We start from the raw sequence: 17012 nt of genomic DNA, 5'->3' as shown, positions 1-17012 counted from the left end.
ACAAGTCGACCATTAACCCCAAAAAGAAGACAAGGCAACTGTTTTCAAATATCTTGTGGGCATTAAGTGACCTCCTTCCCTCAAGCCCAGTTCTAGCCACCTTAATTGCTTTACATCTCAAGGGGGTACTCTAGACTAGCCACCCAACCCCTTCTTGCTTATACTGACCCTTTAGTGAAATCATCAAGGTCCTCAAGGCTATACATTCCTGGCTAGCTTAGGAGACATTAAATTGATTGGTAACCCCTTCTTCAACCTGTCTGCACCCCTCATATTAATATCCAACAGTTAAACCTCTTTGTTTCAGTCAGGGCAGCTGTGTGCTTCTAAATCATTTTAGATAGTTGGGGAGATGGGTTTAAAATGTTCCTAATCACATAATCTATTTTGGAGCCAAATGTCGGGGGGAAAAGTTAAAAACTTAAACATCTAAAGCACCGGACAATATTGGTTATTTGTCAACGACCAGCATTCTCACTTGGTGTGTTTAAAATGTTCCTAATCACACAATCTATTTTGGAGCCAAATGTCGGGGAAAAGTTAAAAACTTAAACATCTAAAGCACCGGACAATATTGGTAATTTGTCAACGACCAGCATTCTCACTTGGTGGGTTTAAAATGTTCCTAATCACACAATCTATTTTGGAGCCAAATGTCGGGGAAAAGTTAAAAACTTAAACATCTAAAGGCACCGGACACAATTGGTAATTTGTCAACGACCAGCATTCTCACTTGGTGCACCCCCAACATATGCATAAAATAAGAAACCTGTAAAAATTTGGGCTCAATTGGTAATCGAAGTTGCAAAAAAAAAAGAAAAAAAAAAGGTGTGTGCTTTCGTCTCGGTAAAATTATCGAGAACCAGGCCTTAGCGGGTTTAAACCGCTAGTTGAAAACCTCTTCACCACACATTGATTCCCTTAGTAATGAAAATACAAATTGTACTGACCTGTTGATATTTCATCTCCTGTCACCACAACATCCACTTCACTCGGCTCATCAAAGTCTCCATAATGACTCGACATCATCTTATTATTACTATTATTCATCTGTCCATTGGTATCCAGGCTGTTGAAGTTGAGTAAAGGGCTCGCTGTGCCTACAGAGCTGGTACAGGTGCTAGTACCATCCAGTATAAGATGACCAGAGGGGCGTGGTCGGTCTTGCTCATCGAAAATAGCAATCAGCTGAAAGTAAAACAACATTGATTTGTTATAATTGTGAGCTTCAAATCTACTTGGCGGCAGTAGAATATATTTAGCAATAGCAAGACAGTTCTCTAAAGAACAACATTCTACCTGGCACTCACATGGTGTTACCGCAAATCAAATCAAAAATCACATAAGCCTATTAGATAGAGCTACAACTTTTTTTCTTTTTTTCCTTCTTTTCGTTTTTTGCCCCAAACAAGGCTAGCCAGAGCTGGTAAGGGGAAACAAGAAGTAACATTTTGATAATGTGAAACATAACTTGAGGAGCTCGAGGTAGGAATTTATATTCTTCTTAAAACGGTCTAGATTGAAGGATTGCGGGGAAACATGCACCAGGTAAGGAGCTCCAAAGAGATGCAGTACCTGGAATAAAGCTGTTGGAATGGATCTTTGTTCTATATCTCAGCAAACCAAGAGTGTATGGGTGAGAAGACGCAGAAAGTCTGGTCTCCTGCTCAAACATATGCCACTAGAGAAATCACAGACAATGCTCCCAAGCTAAAAGATTTTGACAAGTTCTCCAAACATTGGCCTCAATACTATTGCTAGAAACTATCGGTGTCATCATAGAGCAAGCTCTATGGTGTGATGGAGTGGGGCCTCTAATTATACATTCCAATCTACAGTTGACAATGCCATCTGGTGGTTGACCTTGTAAAGAGTATACAGTTAGATAGCTCCATGGTAATACACACTCCAGTAGCTCCAAATGTAAACCAGTCTACTGCTAAAACGTAGCTCTTGTTTCTACTATAGAGAAAGATTGTACAGCCTTTCCATACCACCATGCCACAGAGACTGGGAACTTTATGTGTGTGTGGATTTACTGTATATACACAACTGATAAACACACACAATGTGTTTATAAAGAGATTGTGTTTATGTACAGAAAAGAGATAACATTCCATCTGCTGCTCATCCCCTCAAACCTAAACACAACTTGTTCCAACATGTAGTGACTCTGCTAGGGTCGAAACGTCCGGCAATTAACTATTTCTTGAACTCTAAAGGTACCACACCCATACACGATATGTTTTCTTGTGTGTTTTGACTGATATAACAAATGATTAATGACTAGTAAAAAGGAGTTTATATTATCACACCCAAAAGGCTTTATTTATTGTACTACTACAGAAGTACTACAGAACAGGGAAAACCCCCTTTTTTCTCTTTATCTATTCCAGGTTTCAGGCTTGATGGGATCCAAACTTTTTAATCCCATGTGATGGACATGGGGAACAAGGATGTCTACAATTAATCAAAAGACAAAGCTGAAGCCCTAATGTAAAAATGATGACTATGACGTAATCAGTTCAAATACACTAGGTTTTCCTCTAACTAATTTAATTACGTTCACTGTATTCTCAGTTCAAGCATGCAAGATTTTTCCCTAATTTAATTTAATCTCTGATGATTATAATTAGTTCAAACACACAGGGTTTGGATGACTGGACCTATAGCCTATACATCTGTAAGCCCCTAACTACTCCAAGCACACAGGCGTTACCCTTAATTTATTCAATGACTAACCAGCAAGATCAGTGCAATAGCTTTTCGATTGTCATTTCACTAGCTTTTTCACTAGTCCATATTCTAAATGAAATATGAGTGCTTCCAACACAAACTGCAGAAGTCAGCCAACCGGACCATTAGAGTGAATTCTGACTGGTCATCATGTGTTTGAACCGCATTTAGACATTGGACCACAAGGGAGAATGCTGACACAGTGACAATACACACCCGCGCCCAGTACATAATACAAGGCATAGCTCTATGTTACATGTATATATGTGCTCTCCTAACCATTTAAAAGAATGACAATTCATACCTGACAGGTCTCATCACGGTTTTAACCACAAATGGATCCAACACAAACTTGATCTTGTATTCTAACCCGATTCCAGCAAACTAACCTGTACTTTCAATCAATAAGTTGAAAAGAAAGAAACTTTCCTCATCTGAGAAAAGATCATCGTCTTGTAGATGATTTCCTCCGTAGGCCTACCCCACCACCCCAGACCCTGGTTAACTAGTGCAGAAAAGACCAAATCCTTGCACACACTTCCCTCCTTGCATGGAGCTACATGTATAACAATCTGTAGCCTACCCCATTAAAAACCATAGACCCTTGTAAAACTAGTGCTGAAGGCCCATATTGATGTTGACACTTTAATCCCAATGAAGTAAATTCCTAAAAGCTGTAAAAAAAAAAATAAAAAAAAAATACGAGCAATATGCTAGGAGTTGTTGGTCCCTAACCAGTACCTAGACTGCATAATACGTCCCATATGGCTGCGTGTTGTGTAACTTTCAATTACTAGGACAAGGTGGTTGCCAACTTCCTTCACTCTGATAATTGAGTAATACTTCATGTTATATTAAAGGCACTAGACACCTTTGGTAATTGTCAAAGACCAGTATTCTCACTTGGTGTATCTCAACATGTGCATAAAATAACAAACCTGTGAATATTTAGACTAAATTTGTCATCAAATTTGCAAGAAAACAATGAAAGAAACGACCCTTATTGCACAACTTTTTGTGCTTTCAGATGAAAAGGTTTCAGGCCTGAAGTATTTGAGCGAGAATTTACCTCTCTCTCAAAAAACATGTTACTTTAGAGGGAGCCGTTTCTCACAATGTGTTGTACTATCAACAGCTCTCCGTTTCTCGTTACCAAGGAAGTTTTTGTAACAGTTGTTTTGAGTAATTACCAATAGTGTCCAGCAGCAGATTTTCGTGGAATGCTAGGATCAATCCTATCTCGAGTTAGGATGAGTAAATCTTCTTAGGATCGGTTCAATGTGTCCTACCTAAATGGATACGAACTTAACCCGACCAAGGTCCTAAGATTAATCACAGCTGTGCCTTTAAGATAAAGCATAGAATAAGGATTGCTCTATACTCCAAGGTTATGGTCTAAGGATCTAAAACACCTGTCTTGAAGGAAATGTCTAGACAAGATATATCATTCAAGTTACATCATTTATCAACATGAAACTGACACCAACAAATAACATACTGGTACAATTTATACAAGTGTGATGTAAACAAACAAAATGTTTGCCTCTTTTGATCATTTGCCCTTACCATAGAGGTAAATCTCCATAATCTACCCTACCTCCATGATGTTACTCAAAATGAAACCAAAGTAAGAAAGACTCTGCTACTGCTAGTCTACATACGTGTAGGTTCAAAACATCAGGGCATTAAAGTAACACGTTGCCTTGGATCGGACTATAAAAAGCGTTTGTACCCGTTTTTTATAAAATGCGTATGGTTGAAAAGATGTTTTAAAAGTAAAATACAATGATCCACACAAGTTTACCTTGAGTTTGCATGGTTTTCCTTTAACTGCGCGAACTAACACGGTCGGCCATTTATGGGAGGTAAAAGGAAAACCGTGCAATTTCGAGGCATGTTTGTGTGGATCATTGTATTCTACTTTTACAAAATCTTTCTACCCATATGCATTTTATATATAAAAAACAGTTACAAACGCTTTTCAAAGACTAACTCGACTGATCCAAGGCAACGTGTTCCTTTTACTACTTTTTGTATCGCCATTTTTGCAGTTTGTAAGTACATGTACACACACTTTTCTACTGTCTACAGTAGAACACTATTTTATATAAATTTGTAATTTTTTCCATTTTTCATTATATAACACAGTGCCGAGCAGGCAACACATTGCCGAAACATACCATATATACCATAACCTATATCTGACTCAGTCTAAAAATAAAACACTGACCTAAAAGGTGGGGACCTACTTCTCTACAACATGTAAACTAAGCCATGTTAAGTTTGCCCAACAACAATTTGACTTCAAGTTCTATAAGCTTGTCTTGTCATCAACTCAAGTATTATTCCTTATCTTAAAGAACCCTTGGTTTGAACAACTGTCAGAATCTTCATCTTAAACCTAACAAGTCATAACCCTTGACCTAGCTAAAATAACAGGTCAGAAATTAATGATCACTCAAACCATTCCTACAAGTGTTTCATGATGAAGACCTACAAAGGGTCTGTGTTCTTAAGGCATATATCTTGAATAACTGACATACCAGCCAAGCCCATGTCTCAAGCTCTTACAGTCTTGACTTGTAGTCTTAAAGGCACTGCCGTCGATTTCACCAAACTCTTCCTAACTGAGGACTAATCTTAGGACAAGTTAATTTCCGTATCCGAAGACATGAGCTGCATTGACCCATCCTAAGTTAGGATGGGTTATTTGTCCTAACTCGGACTAGGATTAATCGTAGCGTTTCGTGAAATAGGCTGCAGGACACCTTTGGTAATTGTCAAAGACCAGTATTCTCACTTGGTGCATCCCAACATGTGCACAAAAATAATGAACCTGAGAAAATTTAAGCTCAACTGGTCATGGAAGTTTGGTGAGAAAAATGAAAGAAAACATACCCTTGTTTTACAAATGTGTGTGCTTTCAGATGCCTGAATCAAAGGCTTCAGACCTGAGAAGTCTTTTGTATTATTTCAAATATTTGAGTGCGAAATTACCTCCTTCTCAAAAACTACATACGTTACTTCAGAGGGAGCCGTTTCTCACAGTGTTGAGTACTACCAACAGTTCACCATTGCTCATTACCAAGTAAGTTTTTATTCCAAAAAATTCCAGTAATTACCAAAGTGTCCAGTGCCTTTAAGGCTAGATTGAGTGTGTTAAGCCTACCTGTTACCAGACACCAGACATACAATCGATTATCTCAAGAAGGTCCAGACTAAAACTTGTAAGACCTGTCCACACTTCAAGACATTCTTGGATTTGAACCTTTAAGTATTGCTGAAGACTCCTCACATTCCTTATGGAACCTGACGATGAGGAGGCAAGACTATAGGATCAACACATTGTAAGCTAAGAAGCTCAACCAAGAAGCTTGTCAGCACCATGCAATGTGATCATTCAGCAATCTACCAATAGGAGAACACAAAACACAAACTGGCTACAACTAACCTACACTACTTACACTAATTTTTAAGTGTAACCTACTTACACTTCTTTCCCCGGCCACTATCGAGGAATGGAATGCCTTACCCCGTAGTGTGATTTCCAACAACTCATTAGATATCTTCAAAGACACTCTCACTTAACACTTCAAAAATTAAGCCTTCCGGATCCTATCCACACAATCCGCAAAAGCTGTGATGTGTCTTCAGACATTTTTTTGCCAGCCCAACTATACAGATAGAGATGTACAAGCCTTGAAATAACCTATGCCACCCACAGTAATTGCCGTAGTGCCCTGTGATTTTGCTGTGGTGACCTTTGCAAAGTTCCAATACTACTTTACATTTTCATCATAGATGTGCCCCTTACCAGAGGAAAAATTGCTCCGCCCCTTCAAGAGTGATCGTTCAGGGCCGAAATGTAGCAAGGAAAATACAATACAAGTATGTCTGCAAGACACAGGTGCAAAAATGGTCGCAAGAAAAATGGGGGTAAATACTTCACACTTCAGAAGATAAAACGATTCATTTTCACTGTATCATAAGTTAGACAAAAGCTTTAATTGGGATCATATTGACCCATTTTCACAAGCGATCATTAAGCAGGTGTCAGTTGTGAAATTCTACAAATTGCGCTTCTTGTGGAACAATAAAAACATTGCTGTCCTTTTACATGAGGTACAATTTCACAAACATGGTAAAAATTTATCAAGGGACCCCCGACCTTGCTATGCTAAATTGCTGTCGTGTGAATAGGGCTTGAAGTTTTCCTACCCCCATGGCTTCCGCATTCACGATGTTTCATTCCTTCTTGGAATCACAACTATCACATCAAAACCACACACAATGCCAGCCAGCCAAGTCAAGTACCACCCAATCCAAACACTAGAGGGAGACAAATAAACAATGTTGCCCCAGTCCTCCTTACAGATGTCACTTAAAGGTGATGACTTCAACAATAATCGACAAGATGAAAAGCAAAAGTCCATTTAACTCTCCACTAAATTAGACCATTAAGTATAAACTCTGTCTAGAGATACTTGAATGTTTACATTGCAGTATGCAACAGGTTGTTGTCAAATCAATTTGATTGTTGTTTAAAGGAATTCCTGAGATAACTAGTGAAATAGATCATAGATGCTGCTGCTGATAATGTGTTGGTATCAGCGTTGGCAACCACCTGTTGTTTCAAAACTAGCCATCTCACCCTTGTTGTAGCCACAGTGGGCGGTGCTGGGCGAACCTGCCTTGGACTCTGAGAAAAATACATTATGCTGCCCAACACAGATTTCAGATATTGTCCACTTTGCATTGATCTAAGACGCAGCTAATAATGAGGAGAATCAAGTGCCACAGAGAAAGAACACAATCAGAAGGCCATTCAGCTTATTGCATTCAACTTAAACATGAATAATTTTGTTTGGATCCCCTTGCCCTCGGTAGACTCCAAACAAAATTTGATTTATTGCCCACCACTAAAATTGGTCTAGCTACAACCCTGCATCTCATCTTCCATCCTAGAGTCTAGCTACAACCCTGCATCTCATCTTCCACAACCCTGCATCTCATCTTCCATCCTAATCTAGCTACAACCCTGCATCTCATCTTCCATCCTAATCTAGCTACAACCCTGCATCTCATCTTCCACAACCCTGCATCTCATCTTCCACAACCCTGCATCTCATCTTCCATCCTAGAGTCGGGGTTTACATGCAAGTCGGCAATAACATTTAAATTTTCAATTTCATGATAATTGATCACTGAATTATGTATGTGATAGTGACAATGTTCTATAAATAACACATGTTTCACTTTTTAGCTCAAAAGCAAAGTCATCATGAAATGTCACAATCAAACATTTCTAATGACTCCCACCTTACCCTAAATCAAACTATTCCTGAAGCCTTCATCCATCATGCTAAGAGACTAGACAATCGACCTCCTCCCCCCCCCCAAGATTCTTTGAACCTTGTACTTCTACGTGCCACTATTTCCAGTCTATCCTTGTGTTTTCTTTCATCCAAATGCACTTGATATACAACTTGAAGATAATAAACCTACCCCCACCCCCAACCTTATACTTCTACGTGTCACTATTTCTTGTCAGTCCTTGAAGTTGTATGTTGTAGTAAGTTGTTTTCTTTCATCCAACGACTTGATGAATGAATACAGCAACAATAGGTGACTAAAAGACAAGACAATCCACCTACCCCACCCCCTACCTTGTACCTCTACGTGTCAGTATTTCCAGTCTATCCATGTTTTTTTTTTCATCCAACGCACTTGATGAATGAATACAGCAACAATAGGTGACTAAAAGACAAGACAATCCACCTACCCCACCCCCTACCTTGTACCTCTACATGTCAGTATTTCCAGTCTATCCTTGTGTTTTCTTTCATCTATTCCACTTGATGAATGAATACAGCAACAATAGGTGACTAAAAGACAAGACAATAAACCTACCCCATCCCCAACCTTGTACCTCTACGTGTCACTATTTCTAGTCCGTCCTTGAAATTGATGTTGTAGTAAGTTGTTTTCTTTCATCCAATGCACTTGATGAATGAATACAGCAACAATAGGTGACTAAAAGACAAGATAATAAACCTACCCCCACCCCCTACCTTGTACCTCTACGTGTCAGTATTTCTTGTCAGTCCTTGAAGTTAAATGACATAGCAAGTTTTTTTTTTCATCCAATGCACTTGATGAATGAATACAGCAACAATAGGTGACTAAAAGACAAGACAATCTAACTACCCCCACCCCCTACCTTGTACCTCTACGTGTCACTATTTCTAGTCCGTCCTTGAAATTGATGCTGTAGTAAGTTGTTTTCTTTCATCCAATGCACTTGATGAATAAATACAGCAACAATAGGTGACTAAAAAATAAGATAATAAACCTACCCCCACCCCCTACCTTGTACCTCTACGTGTCACTATTTCTAGTCCGTCCTTGAAATTGATGTTGTAGTAAGTTGTTTTCTTTCATCCAATGCACTTGATGAATGAATACGGCTACAACGGCGACTACGAGACAAAACAATCACACACCCCCCTCCCTCCTCAAAAAAAGGTACCTCAACGTGTCCGTATTTCTAGTCCGTCCTTGAAGTTGTATGCTGTAGTAAGTTGTTTTCTTTCATCCAACCCACTTGATGAATGAATACATCTACAAGAGGTGACTCTACTGAACCAAAATACTAGAATCCATGTGATACAGGGATTAACTGAAAGCCAGACTTTTACCCAGAGGCCAGAATGCAATACCTAGATGGAATGAATCAAAGTTTAGATGACAGAGGCTGAGGTTGAACATGCAATCATATCCTGAAGCTACTCTAAGTCAGAGAGAAAAAACTCGTTCGAGGTCTGGGTTTCTGTCAATCCCATGTGAAAGTCTGAAGTTTGGCAGCCAATTCTATCAGTGGCAAAGGGTCAAACTGCTTTTTATATCTGTAAACTAATTCATTGAACCATTTCACCTGACGTCATCATCAGAAAAATCTTGAATGCGCCATACTGGTGGGCAATTTCACTGTGCGTTTTTATAACTCTATGCTGTGCGTTATGCAGTGAAGTGCACATTTTAGGCGAGACGGTGTTAAAACACGTAAACCTATTTGCCCACCAACATGGTGAGCGTGGCATCAGGCACAATGTGTGACGCGCGTGCAAGGGGTCAATACTTGGCATAGTTCTACAGAACAAACTAACTAATGAAACAGGCCTGTATGCTTTGTTTTTTTGAAAGGGAAAGGGCACCAAGGCGTTTTCTGCTTGGTACAGGCATGGAGCTATAAAAAGGACCATTGAATAAAATACTTGTGCACTTGTGAACCAACACCAGGCTTCATTAATATTCGATTCTGCATTAGAGAACCACTTAGGCATTTTCTTCTTGGTAAATGGCTCCCTATGAGGAAATTGTAGATTTCTACTGGCTCCAGAGCATTTCAAGAGCACTAAGGCGATGACCAGGGGGCATGGAGGCGATGACCAGGGGGCATGGAGGCGATGACCAGGGGGCATGGAGGCGGGATGACCAGGGGGCATGGAGGCGATGACCAGGGGGCATGGAGGCGATGACCAGGGGGCATGGAGGCGCGATGACCAGGGGGCATGGAGGCGATGACCAGGGGGCATGGAGGCGATGACCAGGGGGCATGGAGGCGCGATGACCAGGGGGCATGGAGGCAATCACCTATTGTTACCTCTGTGAAGTTTCCTGAATTAAAACTATAATAAAAAGGCAATGGCTGGGTGTTACAACTCACAAATAAAGGGTACATTTTGGATTTCTACCTCAAGGAACTTTGAAGCAATTTGTTAGTCCGGGCAGTAATCTATCATAAGAGACATCCTTGCCTGTGGCTGACTAATCATGACTGATCGTCTTAAAAGACAAAAACCTTTCTTAAGCCTCTTTCACATGAGAACAATTTAGCAAGGGTCCCTTACTAAATTGTAGCATGGTTGTAAAATTTTACAAAATGTACCTCGTGTGAAAGGAAAACAATTTTATTTCTACTGTCCAAGTTCTCTTGCAAAATCTTGTCAAACATTGCTACATTTTTACAACCATGCTAAAATTAAGCAAGGGATCCCAGTTAAATTGCTGTCGTGTGAATAGCATTTTACTAACCTAACCTCTCTGTCCATCAGGATCTTAAAGGGTCTGGGTACTTTTTGTAGGACACAAAACACATGAACCATAGATTTTCATTTGAAGATAATGATGGTAGAAAGCTTTCCCTAAAATAATACTTACTGAAGTGTTAAGTTTTTGAGAAATTAGTTAAACAAGTCACGAAAATACTTTTTGTCTCAGGAGACAAAAACTATTGTATCATGAAAAACATACTTTTGTGATATTGTTTTACTCATTTCTCAAAACCTACAGCACCAGTAAATAATATTTTTAGGTGGGCTTTCTACTTCCATTATCTTCAAAATGTGTAAGTTTAAAGACACTGGACACTACTGGTAATTGTCAAAGACCGGTCTTCTCACTTGGTGTATCCATGGTGTATCTCAACATATGCATAAAATAACAAACCTGTGTAAATTTTTACTCAATTGGTCGTCGAAGTTGGGAGATAATAATGAAAGAAAAAAACATAATTGTCACAATGTGTGCTTTCAGATGCTTGATTTCGAGACCTCAAATTCTAAATCTGAGGTCTCGAAATCAATGCCGTGGAAAATTACTTCTTTCTCGAAAAACTATGGCACTTCAGAGGGAGCCGTTTATGACAATGTGTTTTACCATCAACCTCTCCCCATTACTCGTTACCAAGTAAGGTTTTATGCTTGTAATAATTATTTTGAGTAATTACCAATAGTGTCCACTGCCTTTAATGTAACTCTGTGGACATTGTGATTTGTGTTGTAAAAAGTACCCAGATCCATTAAAATGCCTAATCTAGAGTGGCATGGCAGCAAGGTCAGGAGATGTCAAGGAGTATTTGATGTTTATTCCATGTTTACAATCAATCTCAAGTGGGTTGTAAACAAAAAGTTGATAATTTGGAGGATGATTGATTCTTAAAAATCAACAACAACTTGAACCCTCCTGTTTCTGAAGTGCTCAAGAGACTGCAACTTAAGAACTAAGCTCAAAAGGATTAAGGACTGTCACCGTTGACCTCAATAAAATTATTTTTGATAAACACAATTTAATGAATCTATACATTTTTGTTTCATTTAATTTATTCTGGTTTTGAAGCTATGGACTCTCAGAAAAGCGAAGTCAATCACTGTGCTGCTATGGTACTGCCAATAGGCCAAATGGAAATAAGACAAGGAAGGAAAGTTCACTTTTAAATTTAGGAGGAAAACTCCAAAGAGTTATTTTAGGGAAAACCCACACAGTCAGGAAGGGACTTAAACCACAACCACTAAGTGCCCCTGATGGGATTCAAACCGGGGTTCAAAAGGTGGAACTGGGAGGCAAGGAAAGTCAACTAGACCACTTTCCTAAGCTTTTATCCGTTTTTTACTTGGTATTTTAATTTCTATTTACCAATTAAAAGTGATTGACGTACCTCTAATGGTTTTCAAAACACTATTTTAATAAAGCAATATCTTCTGCTTAAGCAGCCTACAATATCTGGGCCCAGTCTGCCAGTCCATCAGACCTTTCTCTATGATCAAACCAGGCAAACTCCAACCACAGTGGAACCCTCATTGAACTACAAACACCTCCATTTTCAGCCAACCACCTGCGCCATATCAATACCTGTCATTCACACTACACAGCTTAACAACTCAAACTCACACTCAGCCAAAAACCAAACACCTGTTGCTGATTCTACAGACTGGTTTACATGAATGTTCACCCTAGCGATGACAAACAACCTGTAATACCAGTTGTAGGCCAAACCAGTAGACTAGCCCTGTACGCAAAGCGCACTTCAAATAAATAGGAATTCACTTTGATGGAAATGAGCAGAAAATCTTGTTTTCTCACAGGTCTTAGCAGTAATGGTTGAATGCTTTTAAATACATGTACACTGCAGCCGATTTCACGAAACGCTAGGATGAATCCCAACTCTAGTTAGGACGAGTAACCCGTCCTAACTTCGGACGGGTTCAATGCGTCCTACATATTTGAATATGGAACTTTACTCGTCCTAAGTCCTAAGATAAATCCTAAGTTAGGAAGAGTTTGGTGAAATCGACGGCTGGACACCTTAAGACCAATCTTCTCACTTGGTGTATCTCAACATATGCATAAAATAACAAACCAGTGAAAATTTGAAGTTAATTGGTCTTCGAAGTTGCGAGATAATAATGAAAGAAAAAACACCCTCGTCACACAAAGTTGTGTGCTTTCAGATGCTTGATTTTGAGACCTCAGAGGTCTCAAAATCAATTCAAATATTTCAGTGAGAAATTACTTCTTTCTCAAAAACTACATTACTATGTTAGCCAGTTTAAGGTCCAAAACTGTCTGTGCAGAAGATGACCTCTTTTGCGCGAACTATAGAGGGCGCACTCTACTGCAAATTGCCTGGTACTGGGGTTCTACGCACTGATCCCAATCACACCATCGTAAATCTCTTAATAACAGTCAGAACAATAATATTTACCACAGAGTACATGTGGGTCAATGTAAGGTGTGGAATCTGTAAATCTGCACCTTGGCATCTGAGCATCAACGCTTTCATTTTTGAAAGTTGGAGAACACTTGGCAAACCCAATGCGGCAGTTTTGCTATACAAGACAATCTATTTACACCTCAAAAATTTCCCTTGTTAAGCAGAGCAACATGCTACACAAAGTGTTACATTTGCTACTTAAAAGGGTCTGGGTACTTTTTGTACGACACAAAACACAATGTTCACAGAAAACATTATACTCACACAGTTTGAAGATAATAATGGTAGATACTAGAAAGCATCCCTTAAAATATTACTAGCTGATGTGCTGCAGTTTTTGAGAAATGAGTAAAAACAAGTCACACAAAAAATTTCCATCTCAGTGAGATGAAAAATATTGTCGCATGTAAAACGCAATTTCGTGACATTGTTTTCGAAAACTACAGCACCTCAACAAGTAATATTTGACAAGTAAGCTTTCTACTATCATAATCTTCAAACGGTGTAAGTTTAATGTAAATCTGTGGACATTGTGTTTAGTGTTACAAAAAGTACCAAAATCCTTAAATTAATTAGCATGTAGTGTGCACAAAATCTGTTCAGTCAAAATATTTGTTTATAAATGCAAAAGATCCTGGTTGAAATCGGTCCCTGGTATGTAATGTACACATCAATGTACTCAACTACCTCCAACTGAGGTCCCTTTTGCCCACCCATGTGTGTTTGTAATGAAGAGGTCATAACCCACTCCTAGCTTCTTAAACCTCAGGATAGAAATACAACTCCTTCTCTAGTGTAATTGTCAATGAGAAATCAGTAGGAGGTTCGGAGATATGGAAGTACCTATTACTAAGTGACTTTGCAGATTTAAGACTCTCGGGGAAAATATTCCAATCTTATGTTGGGATTGTTGTTAACTCCTACATAGACCCTGACATTGGGTACCAGTTAACATTGGGTATCAGTTAAACATGCAGTTTATCTGGGGCAACTTAGCCAGCTTCCGATAAAGTAAATGAAATTATTGGGAAACTTGAAGGTGTTTTATTTCAATCTATGAGTTTACCATGAGGGAACTTATGAAGTGCTACTGAAGTCTGTTTTTTTTCCCCTGTGTGGTGGGTGTGTTGGGGAGGGGTTGAGCTCTGAACGTTCACACAATAACAAACTCTGATTCATTTGTCTGAAATTGTAATCCTAACTTTTTCAAAATCTGCACAAGTATAGCTTAATATCAACAAAGTCAATATGTTTCTTGTCTGTAGATCTAAGTTGCTGGTTATAACATTGCTGGTTATAAAGTTGCTGGTTATAAAAGTGCTGGTTATGAAACCTACCTTCTCCCTATCATCTGCAACATCACAGACCAAGTCATCAACGTCTAGTATCCCATCTTCTCCTTCACTCTTCAGACTTTTGATTCGGACCCAGTAGTCATCAGTCTAAATGGGAAAAAAAAATGGGGGAAAAAAACATTTATTATGTGATCGATTAGACATAGGCCTACAGTATAGGCATCCATTCACCAGAGTTGACTGACATTCCTTTAGTCCTTTCCCCAAGAGCTTTTCAGATATGGAAAAAGCTACCAGTGGCTGAAGTCACTGCAACAAATCTGCAAGGGTTCCAGAAAGAAGCACGGCCAGCACTAAGAAGGATGGAGCTTCCAATCTCTCTCAAGACAAATTGACAATACCACCATCTTATAAGCCCAATCTTGACAGTACAAACACAGAGCAAAAATGGATTTTGCAACCCACCCTCTCCAGGACAACAGCAAACTTCCCATGCCTTAAAGGAACACGTTGCCTTGGATTGGTCGAGTTGGTCTTTGAAAAGCGTTTGTATAGTTTGTTATAAAATGCATTATGGTTAGAAAGATGTTTTAAAAGTAAAATACAATGATCTACACAAATTTGCCTCTAAATTGCGTGGTTTTCCTTTTACTTTGCGAACTAACACGGTTGGCCATTTATGGGAATAAAAAATTGGACTCCCATAAATGGCCGACCATGTAATAGTCAACAAGGTAAGACCACGCAAACTCGAGGAATATTTGTGAGGATCATTGTATTCTACTTTTAAAACATCTTTCTAACCATATGCATTTCATAACAAACGGTTACAAACGCTTTGTATAGACAACTCGTCCGATCCAAGGCAACGTGTTCCTTTAAATTTGGCAGGCCTTGAAGGGGCACAGCAATTTGGCAGGCCTTGAAGGGGCACAGCAATTTGGCAGGCCTTGAAGGGGCACAACAATTTGGCAGGCCTTGAAGGGGCACAGCAATTTGGCAGGCCTTGAAGGGGCACAGCAATTTGGCAGGCCTTGAAGGGGCACAGCAATTTTCCTCTTGTAAGGGGCACAGCAATTTGGCAGGCCTTGAAGGGGCACAGCAATTTGGCAGGCCTTGAAGGGGCACAGCAATTTGGCAGGCCTTGAAGGGGCACAGCAATTTTCCTCTTGTAAGAGGCACCTTGTAAAACTATTGTTTGTATTGGAACCTTGTAGAGGGCACCACACCGAAAGCACAGGGTAACACGGCAATTGCTGTTGATATCATCATGTGTTGCTTGCCTGTCTACCCCCCAAGGATCTATACGTATCCAAACAGAGCTGGAGTATTATGTATCCATTCCACACAGACATTTATTGAGTGAGTGGCTGTATTACAGGATTTCAAGAAGAAGAATGATGTTCCTCTAAACACCCTTCCTGCTCCTAGCCCCCCCCCCCCTCATCCATCTTAGATATTGTCATCAACACTCCTTATCATTTATCATTTCCTCTAGACCCCTGCCTCATAACCAGGGTTGTAGCTAGACCTATTTTAGTGGTGGGTAATAAGTCAAAACTTGTTCAAAGTCCACCAAGGACGAGGGGAACAACAAATAGCAAATTGCAAGCTTCGGGCAAGATGCCAGGTTTCCAAACTGTTGAGGCAATGCAATCAATTGAATGGCCTTTTGACTGTGTTCTTTTTCTGTGACATAACATGAAGGGTGCGTTCATTTAGCTCCCCTGAGTGGACCCCGGTGTGTGGCGTTTTTTTTTCCCAGGACATATGTGGGTAATTATCTGCACACGTTCGTCCTGGAAAGAAAAAAAACGCCACACACCGGGGTCGACCCAGGGAAGCTAAACGAACGCACCCTATGATACTCCTTATCATTAGCTGTGTCTCAGATCAATGCACAGTGGACAATATTTGGGTTTATTCTTGGGGAAATCTGTGCTGGGCGGCAACATGTATTTCGCCCCGAATGCCAGTGAGTCCTGAGCAGCACCGCCCACCGTGGCTAAAACACTGCTCATGACAGGTTGCCAGTCTATGCACTAGGGGTGGGCCATTCTCCTCTACAGTCTAGGCACTTTATAGGGTGGGCCCTTCTCAATGATTCTTAGTATTAAATCTAGTAGCTGTGATGTAATTTATTGATTGACAGTTCGAGGTTTAGTCAGTAAAATAAGTGTCAGCGCTAAAAGCATTTTCCTAGATGGATGCTACCTGTTCATGACACCTGCACTGGATTGAGATAAACATTCTCTTAACTTTAACGAAATGATTCACAACATAAAATGTTCTCCCTGTTCCCCATGGTAAACAAGAAATACATATATAAATCAAGAAATAAATGTTTTCCCTTATGTGGCTCGCAAAAATACATCCCATCCCAGTAATAAATTCATCAATGATTTAAAGACACTGGACACATTTGGTAA

General features: G+C 39.7%; 1 protein-coding gene across 3 annotated transcripts in view; it reads right to left on the bottom strand.

Moving 5' to 3' along the window:
• The window catches only part of LOC117299831 (partitioning defective 3 homolog), a 99949-nt gene that overhangs the window by 61757 nt on the left and 21180 nt on the right, over positions 1-17012 (bottom strand). For all 3 annotated transcript variants that reach the window (XM_033783376.1, XM_033783374.1, XM_033783377.1), the window contains 2 exons: positions 14626-14730; positions 951-1188 (listed from right to left, as the gene is read on the bottom strand). In XM_033783376.1, coding sequence (XP_033639267.1) covers positions 951-1188; positions 14626-14730 — 343 coding nt within the window. The remainder of the gene's footprint in view (positions 1-950; positions 1189-14625; positions 14731-17012) is intronic.

The sequence above is a fragment of the Asterias rubens genome, chromosome 15, assembly GCF_902459465.1.
Source record: "Asterias rubens chromosome 15, eAstRub1.3, whole genome shotgun sequence".
Classification (NCBI taxonomy): domain Eukaryota; kingdom Metazoa; phylum Echinodermata; class Asteroidea; order Forcipulatida; family Asteriidae; genus Asterias; species Asterias rubens.
The sequence above is the reverse complement of the archived record's forward strand: the minus strand, read 5'-3'. Positions and strand labels throughout refer to the sequence as shown.